The 14,869-nt window shown below is 32.8% G+C and overlaps 1 protein-coding gene across 4 annotated transcripts in view; it reads left to right on the plus strand.

The window, feature by feature from the left end:
* Window positions 1-14,869, plus strand: part of GALNT13 (polypeptide N-acetylgalactosaminyltransferase 13) — a 431,664-nt gene that overhangs the window by 164,861 nt on the left and 251,934 nt on the right. For all 4 annotated transcript variants that reach the window (XM_006921079.1, XM_006921078.1, XM_025039467.1 and 1 more), the window contains one exon: window positions 13,434-13,602. In XM_006921079.1, the coding sequence (XP_006921141.1) occupies window positions 13,434-13,602 (169 nt within the window). The remainder of the gene's footprint in view (window positions 1-13,433; window positions 13,603-14,869) is intronic.

Raw genomic sequence — 14,869 nt, forward strand, 5'->3', positions numbered from 1 at the left:
AAATTATTTTTAACAGATGTAAATTATCTGAACCAACATGAAGAGTGATCAGTTCAGTATAAAAGAGGGACATTTTAAACCAGTGACCGTGAGATTAAGTTAAATTGATTAAGAAAGAGATACTGTGCTCCAAGAATTATCTGATACTTTTAAACTGATTTTAAATATTCATATAATTTTAGCTAGATCAGAGATCCTTAATTGAGTTTTGGATTGCTATTGAGCGAGAATTAAAGTAACCACATTAAAAGTAATGACAACCTTTCTGGAGAGATTTTTGATAGGTACAGTATATGTATATTTGTAAATAACTCAAAAAACTCTGAGGTTAAGCCCCCTGGGTTTGATCAGGGCTTCTCTTCTTAACTGGGCAAGCTTGGAAGTTATTTAAACTTTCTGTATTTCTCCTTTCATAAAATTGGGATGATGATAAATAGGACCCATTTCATAGAATTATTATGCAAATTAACTGAATTAATATACGTAATATTCTTAGAACAGTGCCTAGCACATGATCACAGCTTAAGTGTTACCTCTTTTGTTATTGTTTTTATTAAGCATTAACACAATTTCCATTGAAAAATTTCTAGTGGTACTTATAAGGAAGGCTATAATAGAATAAAATGAAAACTGTTGATAAGTGAAGCACAACTGTAGAGTGTATATTACAAGATGTAAGAAATACTAGTGTAGAGATTTTTGCTATACTTTTCACTGACGTAAAATATTCCAAATAGAGTCTGGTATATAGAAGTCAATAAACACCTATTGAACTGAATTGAATTGAATGTGAAGAGACTGTTTAATCATATCCAACACTTATAAGAGTTAAATATTCAGTTATATGTTAATAATTATAACTAAGCATGTACTATATATAAAATTAGAACTTGAAACTATTTCATGAAATGCTACCCCAAACTTGAAAAAGGAAATCTGTACAAATTAGATAATTTGCAGGTAGAAAAAAAATTTACAAAATATCTCAATAAATCATTGGGATCTGATGGGAAAAAGAGAAAGTGATGATAATTCACATTAGATGAGAGAAAAGAAAAGAAATAGAACCAAAAAAAGGTTATTATTAATCAGTGAATGCCTGAGTTGTACTCTATGGAGAAATATATCTCACTGAACCTTGCACAGTTAAATTTGAAAAAGTTTAGTTTCAGCTTCCCCACTTTCTATTTTCTTGTCTGTGTAGCTGAAAGATGAACAATAAAAATGAAGGTTACCTAGTTAATTACAGTGAAAACTAAACTTTAAACTCTGCCATGGACCTCCACTTACAGCTTGCTTTAAAGTCATGGGAACATCTTTTCATAAGAGCAGAAGCTTTCACATAATGATTCCAGATTCTTTTTTATAAGGGAGATAATGTACCATCTTCAAATCTGAAGCTAGGGATCCCTTACTGAGTGAACATAGTAAGTCGGTGGATAGGCAGGTAGTAGCAAGTTGCTACTAACCTATGATTCTGTTTACTTGGGTGTAATGAGCAACTATATAAAGGAACTTTACTGCAGTACCTTCGCCATTCTCCCTTCAACCTGTTTTTCCTGAGACACATACTTTAACTTTTTAAATTATCGTAAATTAATGTCAAGATTATGGAGATAAATTTGCAACACTAACTTACAAGCTAAACTCTGTTTTGTAACTCTGAAAGCCAAAGTAAAGAGAAATATTCTGGCTCTAAACAATTTTCTATTTAAAATACTTTTATGCATTCGGGCAAAACACCTAAATATCCAATCGACATATTCTGAGTCTATAATTTTATAAGATATGCAGTATATGGGCTTTGATGAAAGTAAGTCAAAATGGCCTAAAACATATATTGCATGTACCTTTACAGATTAAGTCTTTTCATTCAATTGGTCTCCCATTTGAAAGTGCATAAAATGGCACATTACATAAGAAAAAAGAGGCCAGAGTGAGGAAATAGAGCTGGAAAGAAACAATATCTAAGGGATAGCGAAATGTTTTTGCTGTGGTGGAATGGAAGATGAACTAAATTTTGATCAATAAGCAACTTTAAAGGCCATTTCTAAAAGAACACTCATAACTGCACTTGAATAAACTAAACAAACCTAATTTCGAATTGCCAAGTATTTTTTACTTCTGTTTACTATAAAATAGGAAAGGCAATAATTCAGTTTGGTTGGGTAATGCAGACGAATAAATATAAAATAACAGAAAACAATGTATTGATACGTATTAAATTAGTTGCTCCTTCTCAGTAGTATGAAGAAAGAGCTATTAACCATAAATTGCAATGGAATTACTAGTGGATGACATTAACCCCTAATATAAAGAGATTTTAAAGCTGCTTTCTAAAGTGATAGCTACTACTTATTCCTATACAAAACTAGATCTGTTACTAAACATTGGAAGGCAACTATGCCAGAGTAAGCTGCTTTTTCCTTCATGTTAAAATAAATTCATGAGAAAAAGTCCTCAAAAGGTTTATAGTTACCTTGAAAATCAAGTCTGAGTGCAGAATCTCCAGAAATAAATTTTAGCTACATAGGTTTTGTTTTTAACAGTATAGGATTTAAACTAACAATGCATATGTAATGAAAATTTAACACTTCCGTATGTAGTTTTGAAAAGGTGAAGATGAAATTATCAAATATTCTAAAAGAAAAAGTAGTATCAATCAGGACATTTTAAAAATTACCACCCCAAAATTATCTCTGTGTACGTGTGTATATATACATATATATACATATATATATACAATATCTGCATAAATTTAAACATATCTATGTGTATATGCATACATATGTACAATATTCTTATATATAGTCAGGTAGGACGTTAAGGATTTTAAGAGGGAACTATAAAGAAAGAAAGAGGAGGAGGTTATTGCTTATCCTCAGGCTTAGACACTGTTATTTTATATTGGTTTACTAATTTAATCTTGTCTAGGTGAGCGAGCACCCGCAGTATGGCTTTGACCTTATAATGTAACCAGAATTCCCTTTTTTATGAAAAACAAAATTTAGATAATAAAAGCCAGAGTATTTTTGAAAATATTTTATATAGATTTGATGAGTTTTAAGAAAGAATCTGTTCATTTAAACATACACCATACTGACAGTTGAGCATTGTGTTAATTTTTGTGACAGCATTTAAATTTTAGAATTATCATATTTTTTGGCACAGAAAGTAAATGCTTATTAAATGAATATTGACTTATGCCTTGTATGTTTTGAATGGTTGAGTTCCTAGAATATTTGGGTACTTTATTGAGGGCAAAGTATATGATGGATTTTGGAAATTTTAATGGCTTATTTGAATTTTTTAGTCAACGCTTTCAATTTAATTCTGTTAAAGTCATCCTTTATTATAACATATTATTAGTATCCTGGTTGTTTTTATTATTATTAACATACAGAAAATGCCCAGAGGCAGTGGAAAACTAAAAACTCAGTATAAAGTAATGCTAAGCAATAAGATTTAAATAACTATGAGTAAATACAAAGATCAGCAGCTGGTTTATACAGATGGCCATTAAAATGTTGGAATGCCCCAAACACAAACATAAGGAGGAGCGGTAGGAGGCAGGTAGTGATTAGATGTGTGATCTCTGAGGTTAGCTTTTAGTTTGGGTAAAACATTGTACTTTTTTTTCTTCCACCAGAGATTTTCTCCATAAAAAATAATTATCAAAATGTTCCATTTCACATTGTAGTGCTCTCGCAGCAAATTTACATCGGTTTATTTTGATAGCCTGAAATTATTGCTGGAGCTTCTGAAAAATATCTGATTTAAAAATCAAATAACCATCTAGGTAATAGAAAATCTGAGTCCATTATGTGCCACTAAATTGAAGAATTGATATAATTTCATTTTTCTGAACTCACTGTTGAAATATGTGAGTTTCCTCTGTAGGTTACAGCTGATCATTTGAAATATAAACCTTACTGACCTTAGTTTCATGTTTTCAGCATCATAGATATTGGCAATATGTTAACCCTACTTCAAGAAATACATTCTGATTAATATTTAAGATAAAACAGGAAAATTGTATTTTCATGATTCTACTCTTTTTCTTCACCATTCAAAACGAGTTTCCAGTTTTTGGTTTTCCCCCAACCTCACACATTTATTCCATGAAATGTGACAATGTAATTATCAGGAAATGCAGCAAGGCATACCTACGATTTGAACTTAATCTATATTTTTGCTCTAAGAAATCCTACCTAGTAATTTTCTTATTTTCTTGATGTTGTGACATTACAAAGAATCAGTAAGAAGGTCAACTCAATGCCCAGCACCAAGAGGTAAGTACCAAAATGAAATAATACCTATATAACAAACAACCAACAACGACAACAAATAAACAAACTTTCTTGACAGCAAAATGTCTTGAGACAAGAAGAAATACATGTTATCACTTTATCTAATAATTTCCAAAATGTGCTGTATGCACTCAGAGATGCACGAGATACTCATTGCAGTAGAATAAGAAAATACCAGAAATTAAAAAAAAAAATTTACCTTAAAATTTTCTATTTTTGATTTGCTGTAATACCTATATTAATCACCAACAAATTTACATCAGTTTATTTCAGATGCATGCTCATTTGTTTTTAATTGAAGAACATGACCAAAAAGAAAAATGAAGACTTTTCAGAAAGTATATTAGAGATTTAAAATAGAATTCAATCCAGAGAAAATAATGGGTTAAGTGCTAATTAAAGTGGTTAAATTATAAACTTTGTCATGTAAGTGGGGAATCTACTACAGCTCCCACAGACCTTTCTAAACTCTTTTATCATCAGAAAACAGAATCCATGCTTCAAACAAGTAGCAAGGAGTGTATAATACAAGGACTATTTACAAAGGAGTCAACGGAGTTTAGCAAAAGCAACAAGAGATGGTTATATACCGAGGCTGGTAATCAGGGGTTAAGTCATCATTATTCCCTTCCCATAAGTGGAAAAGGAGGACACAATTATATGAACTTATAAAAAATACCTCTATGGAGAGGACAATCTGACAGTAACTGTGGCCTTTGCTTTGGGGACAGAGCCACTTTGTGACTACTACACAGGAAGGATGAAAGGAGGAAATATTATGAATTTATTTTGGTCTATTGCCTAAATTCTTACTGCTTCCTCCCATTGGCCAAATTCAATCTGAAGCCAAATAATAAAATCTGGGTGTAGTTCACCCAGGTTAGCCTTCTGGAGAATAGTTTCAGAAAGATAAGAGTTGCATTTAGATCTCGAGGAACAAATTGAAACTTTCCTGCATTTCACTCCTCAGCTTTCTACTCTTGTCCAGATGAAAAATATGTGTCTCTAATACAAAAGATACACAAATCCCATAAACTACTATATTCTTATGAATTGATTTCTTTTTAGTTATGTTTCCAAACAAAGTCTAAAATGTTAGCACACCTCAGTATAAGGTGATATAGATATAAGGTAATATAGATAAAAGTGGGGAAAGGAATTCATAATTAACATAAAATATAGCTGCTATAGTCTCAGGACTTATGTGGCTGCTCATGAGGTCTTAGATAATAATTTTATATTCTTTTAGCTCCATCCATTCAATGTGTATCCTAAGCTCTGTCTGTAACTAGTCTGTATAGTAATCTTTACCTGGTGATAAGATCCTGTGATATAAGCCTTTGATTGGTCTGCCTTTATTGCTTTGCCTCATTGTTCAATTATCCAACCTATTACAGAAGTGAGGCACTCCAGAAAAAAAAAAACAAAAAAACCCTAGATTCCAGAAATAGTTATCTTTGCCCCATTGCATGGCAGCAATCTAATTTCCTGTTGGTAAATAACATCAATCACCTCAACCATTATTGTGGTTCTTTTCTCTGCCAGTAAGTTCAACAGCTTGAGGAGCTCATAATAGCCAGAGGGAAGACTCAATTTCCAATTTAACAGAGCCGTGATTGTGTTCTCTAGTGGAAGCATTTCTCACATGGAAACTGGTACCCTTCTACCCATAGAGCCCGAGGTTATAGGGATGGAAAGCAAATGTTGCTTCAATGAGTTATTTGCTGAAATATTTCACTCTCACTTCTTTGATTGTTAGACCTGTGCATTCTATCTACAAGCGATACGATATTATACATTGAATATTTGTTTAAGGTGTATAATATCCTGTGAGAAGGCATCCCAAATCCACAGGTTTTGTCTCCCAAATGATGCACCAGCAGTTTTTGGCAGATTATTACATTTTATCAAGTCAGCTCCTTATAGATGTTGAGGACATGAGACTAGTGGATTTCTTGGGTGAGTCATGGTCATATTTCTTTTGCCATAAATTATTTTCCCTGATCTGAAGTGGGATTATATCAAAATCCAAGGAAAATAAGGATTTTGTAAGTCTACAAATAGCGGTGCTGACAGAATTGTGGCCAGAGAAGACAGATTCCAGATATCTGTTAAGAAGACATTTTTTTCCCAGAATGGTGAAAGGGGTCCAATAGAATCAACTTTATATTAGTTGTTTCAAAATGGCGCCACATGATTGGCTTTGTGTTGTCTTCTGCTATTGGCAAGTTGGGAGGCTGTAATCATATCAACCGTGATGAGAAGTTCATGTTGTCAAAACTATGCAGTCTTCATCTGAGTTATCCTAGCCTATTAGTACTGCTTCCTTCCATTGAACAACTGAAAAAAGACTGATGGCTACAGGAAGGATAATTTTGTCCATCTGTTTATTGAGACGATCTTCTGCAGTGGAAGCCATCTCTGGAAGATTACATGAGACATTAATATCTATCTGTTGTGTTCATTTCAAGAGGATCACTCATATACTCCTCCATCAGACCTCCTTTTCATTAGTTTTCTATTCTTGTTCTTTTAAGTCTCTTACCAGCTGCCTAACCTGCTATCTACTGCTCATGGATTCGTGTAGATCCCTACCTGAAGCTATTTCTCCCTTCACACAGTATTCAGTCAAAGTTCCTCTCTGAGGTTCTGCCTGATAGGTAGATTTTCTTTCACCCACTGATTTCCAGGACCACCCCTGAGTGATTGTAAAAAAGCTGCTTCTAGCAGGTGCTAGCATAGAGGGTAGATTGTAATTTAACCTAGTCACTTTCTTCATTAACTGGTGTAGCACATTCTCCAAGACATTATAGTTGTGACTGAGAGAACCAACCCTCAGCAATTTCACAGAAAGGGAACCAGGGAAATAAATTCCTCAATATCATTAAGTTCCTGTCCCCTCATACCTGTCAGTACCTTTTGAAACAAAGCTCAAAGGGCAAGAGCCTGGTTAATGTGAACATGGAAGTTAACAACCTAGGACACAGCTGGAGGTGGTGCAGAGCGCAGCCTGGTAGGCTAAACAAAAGACATTCAGCACCTCTACCATCAGCAAAGCCTCACAATCCAACAGTAGATTTAATTTTATGACTTAGAATACTTTAGGGTACTTGAGAAGATTCACTTAATCCAGTATTTTATAATTTTTAATTGCTGACTTTTGTGACAGAGTTTTTTTATTTTTTGTTTTTTGTTTTTTACTCCCCACGTGGACTCATAACAACCAACTAATAGCTGCCTCACATTTTCTGTGACTAATATTATTTAATAAATTTTGAGCATTTTAGACATTTTCACAGCTTTAAAATAAATAAAATGTTATATTCAGAAATTATTTCAAAAACATGTATCTACTTCCGTAGCTAGATATACATTCAATGAATGCAGTATTCTTTTTTCTGTGTGTATTTTTGCAAACTTGATGAATCATATGTGGGATGATGATATATCAAATTCTGAAAGTTTATTATTGTGTATATTAGGAACAATTTATAATAAATTTTGAGTTATATAACTGGCCTCTTTAAAATGGGCACTGTTCCACTTTTGATGTCCCCTTACAAAGGGCTTCCCAAAGCATCTTGAAGCCAAAATTGGTGCTTTTGTTCCCAAAGAATTTCTTTTAATGGGGGGTGGGTAGTGTAGGCAGAGGCAGGGGTTGGAAGATTTCCTATTCAAAACTAATACTAAGACTATTACTAGAGCCATTGCAAGTTGAGGCCCATTTAAATACTTTTAATGAGGAAGGTCATTCTTAATGCAGAAGGAAATAATTTCATATTTCAGTATAACTTCATTACCTTAGTGAACACTTTAGAAGATGGGTCACTTGTTTCCAGGAAGCATTTATGACAGTAGCATGTGCCAAATAAGCTCTTAACTGTATATAAGGATAGCATTGGCTTTAATAGATGTGTGAAATGTTTTGTAAGGATGGCTGTGAAAGGAAAGTGAAAACATTTTATATTAATGTAGGATTTTGTTTATTCCTAAAAAAGAAGTTTGTTGCTTGTCCTTGCTCAGCTACTAAATGTTTTTGTTATCTGTAAATTGTGGCAAATTTTCCATGAGATACTTTCCTGCTAAAACAAACCATAATTTTTTATGGGTACTCTTCTACCTGCTTGTCATCTTATGTACATTAAGAAGACTTTCTTCCTTCAGGAGCCCCACCCGACACTAATCACTTCTTTGTCATACCCCCAACATCTACTAACTTCACTTAGTTAATGTCAATGTAAAAGCCAGGTTTCATTTCATTCATTGAAACTAGATTTTTGATTAATATGTAGCTGAAAACATTTTATTCGGTGATGTCGAATTGATTTGGAAAATACAGATAATGCTTAAATGTGAAAACTCTAATTTACCGAATTAATTCAAATCTTCATTGGTAACACGCAAAGACATCATATAACTTTATTTTTTTAGAGAAATAAGCTAATTTTGCAATGTTTCATAATCCATTTTTTCACTTAAGTATAACATGAATACATTCTATATTTTTATGGCATAATTTTTCTATAGTGTAATTTTAATTACTGCATAGTTTTCTTTGTATAGCTATAACACAGTTTATTTAGTATTTAGCAGAGCAGTCCCTAACTGTTTGGCACCAGGGATGGGTGTTCCTGTTAGAATCTAATGCCTAATGATCTGAGGTGGAGTTGAGGCAGTGATGCTAGTGCCGGGAGCAGCTGCAAATACAGATGAAGCTTCCCTGGCTTGCCTGCAGCTCACCTCCTGCTGTGCAGCCTGGTTCCAAACAGACTACGGACTGGTACTGGTTTATGGTCTGGAGATTGGAGACCCCTGAGTTTTTGTATACACAGAGAGAAAGAGAGAGAGAAGAGGAGAATGTACTTTTATTTTTGCCTGCATGTGTAAACACATAATATTACTTTAATCATCTATGCAGGTAAAAACTTTAGGCATATCTATATTTCCTTAGAATATATTTTAAAAATAATTCTTGAGTCATAATTTTTAAGCTATGTTTCATTGTCTTGTATAGAATATTCTAGGAAGATATGATATGGACATCCACTATAGTACATATCCCCATTCGCATATAACATTGCATTTAAACAACATTGTGAAATTATTTAAATATTTTACTTTATGGACAATAAAAGCTGAGTAACTGGTCCGTGATTGTAAAGCTAATAGATGCTCATATTTAGGTAGCCGTATTGTAGGTTATTATTGAGAGTCATTTCTAATAGTTATACAAAGTATTATTTTTATTGGAAGTTACCACTGGAGATTAAAAATAGATTAATCACATGCTTGCTTTATTTAAATGGTGGATTCTTTATCCTCTTAGGATCAGATTCGTGATCTAATTGAACCCTGTAAGGCCATAGTCTCCACACATTTTAATTGTATGCCACTATCAGTAGAAATTTTTAGTTTGTACTAATGTATATAAATTTACTTACAATGCATACATATATTATTCTCAGCCCAAATATTAAATGCTAGTGAGGACTAATGTTTATTATAAAAATAAATATGAAGTAGAGGTTTTATTTCTTTTCAAGGGATAAGTTTACACCCCTCTGAGATGGGGAAACCTCTACTTGAATCACTCCGCTCATCAGTCTTTCGATAAAACTAGAGTATCTCAAGGTTTCCTTCTACTTTTTTCAATTTATTGAAAACTGATTGAACAGTCCCAGGCACCAGGATGAGTAAAAACTGAGGCAGAATATCTTGGTGAGTCTGCATAGATTAAAGGGGAAAGAACAAAGTGCACAAACGAAAATAAAACTATTAAGTGTAACAGGCCTGAAATCCCAATGGTTTAGAAAAATAGTTGTTCTTTCTCATGTAAATAATTCAGTGGGTATACAGTAGTCTCTCCTTATTTCCTATGGATATGATTCAAGACCCCCAGTGGATGCCTGAAACGATGAGAGTACAGAACCCCATATATACTATTTTATCCTGTGCATATATGCCTATGGTAAAGTTTAACTTATAAACTAGGCAAAATAAGTTATTGACAACAATAACTCATAATAAAATAGAGCAATAATAACAACATACTGTAATAAAAGTTGTATGAATGTAGTCCCTCTTACTAAATATTTCATTGCACTCACTCTTCTTGTGATGATGTGAGATGGTGCAATGCCTATGTGATGCGATGAAGTAAGGCATGCATGATGGTGCACACCTGAAAACTTATTAATTGTTTCCTGGAATTTTCTATTTAATATTTTTGGATTGCAGTTGAAGGCAGGTAACTGAAACTGTGGAAAACAAAACTATGGATAAAGGGGGACTATAGCACCTGATCAGCCAGTGGCTCTCCTTCAAGTGGTGGTTCAGACTCCTGTTATTACCTTCTCGTGATAGCTTCCAAAGTTGCTACAGCAAGAGAAAGAGCATGGAGAGTCACACGTGGAAGTTTTTATGGGCCAAGCTGGAACTGGCACATACCATTTCTATCCTCAGTTACAAGACCACACTAACTGCAGGGAAGACTGGGGAATGTTGTACAGCTGTGTACCCAGTTAAAAGAGAAAATGGGGAAGTGCAGTAGTTAGACTCTCTGCCATAACAAATGCCATCAAGAGAGTTGTTAAACACAAGAGGCATGAGGCTGCTGCCACCATAATGTGACATATTGTTTTACAGATACTTTTTTTTAATAAGTAGAAAGGGTACACTCTAAGATAATGATAGAAAATATAGTAAAATACATAAACCAGTAACATAGTTGTTCATTATCACTATCAAGTATTACATACTGTACCTAATTGTACATACTATACTTTTACACAACTGGCAGCACAATCGGTTTTATACCACATCATATACATGTGAGTAATGTGCTGCTCTGTGACCTTTGGATGGCTATGACATCATTAGGCGATAAGAAGATTTCAGCTTCATTATAATCTTATGGGACCACTGTCGTATGTGCAGTTTGTCGTTGACTTAAATGTCATTATGTGGCACGTGACTCAAATGTCATTTTTGAGTCAAATTAATCATCATTTTTAATGATTTCATCATGTAATTAGGAAGAAAACAACTTGTAGCATTTTACGTTAATCTATTTTTATAATTCAGACCAGCTTTGAAATTGGGATATTTCTGTCTATATTTAAATCAATAATCTAGATATCATAGTATGTAGGTGCTTTATTACATTTGCCTAAAGAGTAGAAAAGTAGCACAGATAATTTAATGACTTTTTTTTTTTTTTTACTTTGGCTGCGGATGAACATGGTATTTGTGAGTGTGTGGGTGTTATTTTTTCTTTAAGCTATGTAGAGGAGAAATAAAGGAATAGGCACATAGGTATAATTATAGGTATAAACACATATATTAAATATCCATGGTTAACAGATAGTACCACGTAGCCTGATTATGTTCTTTACTCAGAATTAGAAGACTTAGAAATTGTTTTTAACACTTTCTGAAAAGGAAATCCTAGAAATGAAAGTTATCTTAATGCTTACCTAAGTCCAACATTTCACCAGCAGCAGAAATTCACCTGGAGCCAACTCCAACAACTTCACTTGATTTCATAGACAATAAGCTTATTAGCTCCTAAGGGGACATACTACCATTAGAATTTTTTTTCTTAAATTGAGCAAAATATGCTTTCTCATAAAATCCTTGACAGCATTTCTATTTTTACTTTAAGTAAATGAGACTCATCATAAACTTTAATATGACAACTTTTAAATAGTTTGATGTGAATAAATATGTATTTTTATTTTAAATTTTCCCTGTTTTTACTAAATTCTCCTTATTCTTACCATTTTAATATATGAGAGGATTTCCAAGCTAATCACCTTCCTGATACCCATATCTGAAGATCCGTAGAGATGCCTGTCCTTTTTTGTAGTTTGACTCATGCCATACCAAAGTCAGGACAATTTTTCACAGAGAATAATTAACTGGAAGATCAATTGCATATTAGTACTAGCAATACTAGTTTTGATGTTTTATAATTTTGAAGGTCAAGTCAGAGGAAAATCTCCCTATCTTGTTTTATCCTAGTTTTGACTATGTTCTTATATTATTTTGTAATTTATATTTTAAATTATAACTTGTTATAATTTACAAGTTCACATCAATTTTATTCTTTTAAGTTTTGATAATATTTTTAAATGTTATAGGTTCAAATATTTGTGCTTTAATATGTGGAAATTAAATTCAGTAAGATTGATATGTTAGGAGCTGTCATACAGCAAAACATTGAAAGATTCAAGACCAGGCCACATTCCTTTTGCTTTAACTTAATTTGATATCATTATGAAGGATAAGTATATTAGATGTATTAGGAGTGACTGGAACCTTGTCTTATTATTATATGTTAACATGCATACAAACATATGTGTGCGCTCCCCTCCCCCCGCACACATTGAAACAGATATTTTATAGCGAGAAGGGACATTAGTGTAGTGATTATTTGGAGGAAATTGTAAGAACATTAGCCTGTATATTGAATCCTGAGTTCTCTTAATAAGTAGTCAAGCCCAAGATGTTGCTGTGAAGTTCCTGTTATAAAGGACATAGTCTTCAAATCCAACTTGACCTTTGAAATTATGTCACCACTATGAGAGTTCTTTTTACTTATTTGAAAATCCTTTGACGAAGGAATCAAATTGTGATGGGGATAAAGGATTATCAGCCTTGCTCGCTTTTATAGTTATAATGACAGTAGTTATGTGAAATATCAAAACATTTAATTGAATGTGAAAATAAATAAATCTTGGTATATTTTCAAAAATACTCTTTTATTTTGCACAACTTGATCTGCCCAGTGTTCAGCTTCATCTCTATCTAATAATATATAAAAGTATGTCAGAAAAATTTTAACTTGTGATATTACATAATTATTAAGTCTTAATGGTTAGTAGGTCATAATGTATGTCTAGACTTGAAAGACAACATTCAGCATTGAATTAATGAATTAAAGTAGGTTGTTTCTTTAGTGTAGTATGTGATTTGTAAGTAAGCAATAAAGATTTGATGATCGTATTATTAATCCAGTATATAAATAATGCACTTGAGAATGAAATCCAACACATCAGGTTATTTATTCAGTTCATTATCTGTGCGTTTGTATGTATGTGTGTACCTGTGTGTGTCTTACAGCTGTTATTTCAAGAAACCAAGAAGGGCCAGGAGAAATGGGAAAGGCTGTGCTGATTCCTAAAGATGACCAGGAGAAAATGAAAGAACTGTTTAAAATTAATCAGTTTAACCTCATGGCCAGTGATTTGATTGCCCTTAACAGAAGTCTGCCGGATGTAAGATTAGAAGGGTAAGTTTACATGTGTTTTATAATCTTATATATTTCACAATATCACAGAACTTCAGTTAACTCAGATTATTTCAGTTCTATAAACATGCAGTTCTGAATAACTATGCCATAGCAAGACTTTACTGTGCACGCATATGATGTAAAATAGGAACTATTTTTTTCTCTGGAAGAGCAAAAGATATCATTTGGAAAAATACATTGCAGAGCACACAAGCCTAACAGATTTCTCTTCATGAGGTGTTTTTTTTGTTTTGCTTTGCTTTGCTTTATCTTGGCAAATATAGAGCAAACAAGCTCTTTGATAGATTATTTTCTTGCCTGCATACAAAGCTCTTACTCGTTCCTCTGAAAAACTATATGCTTTGCTATTCTAGCATAAAAGTAGCCTATTGCCTGTATAATTCTTTGCCTCTTTAAAAAAATATTTATTATGGGTTCCAGCAATTTATATTGCTATTTATACTTAGAATACCCAATTATCAGCCATGGAGGAAATATTCACTTGGAAATAATACTACTGAATGAAAAATTAAGCTAAAAATTTAACTTGCATTTAACTGTAAGCCATGCTTGATAGTTAAACATATTTTAAGTGAATGTCATAAAAATTAGAATATATAGTGGCAGTATTGTCATTCTAGTCTATAGCCCTTATAAAGCAAAGTCTTGGCACTCAGAAAAATATTCCCTGAGATTTTAGAAAATTTCTGAGTTTACAGGTATGCTTCAGAACCTACTTTAATGTAAACAGAAGTTGTTATTTTAGATGTGTAATTACTTTCTCTATATACAGCAAAATCATAGCTAATGCAAATAAAGTTTGCCATATATAAAGGGGTTTTTACATTAGTTGTGTAGTGATGTTAACATCATATTACTAAATCTGTTTTTTTTTTTCTCCTTTCTGAGTTACTTTAAATAAGCCCAAAATAGAGTAACCAAAACCTTATTGATATGCTGGGGCCGAGTAGTCAGAAAGTTCATTCGTTAGCTAAATAACTGGTTTTGTATACTCTCGTGTGCTTTTGAAAAGTCTCTTTCAACAAAACCACAGATAACTACATATAATGGATATTTTTGGTCCCTCGCACATGGTTGAAACACAAATGTTACATTTGTGCCTTCCAAAGGCCTAAATAATTTTATAGGTAGTTCTGTTCGTATTTGTATGTGTTTGTATGTATATAGAAACACTGCATTTAAAAAGCACAATAAGTGTATTCATCTGAATAATTTAAATCTTTTAGATGCTAAGTTTACATTATAA

The sequence above is a fragment of the Pteropus alecto genome, unplaced genomic scaffold, assembly GCF_000325575.1.
Source record: "Pteropus alecto unplaced genomic scaffold, ASM32557v1 scaffold3, whole genome shotgun sequence".
Taxonomy (NCBI): Eukaryota; Metazoa; Chordata; class Mammalia; order Chiroptera; family Pteropodidae; genus Pteropus; species Pteropus alecto.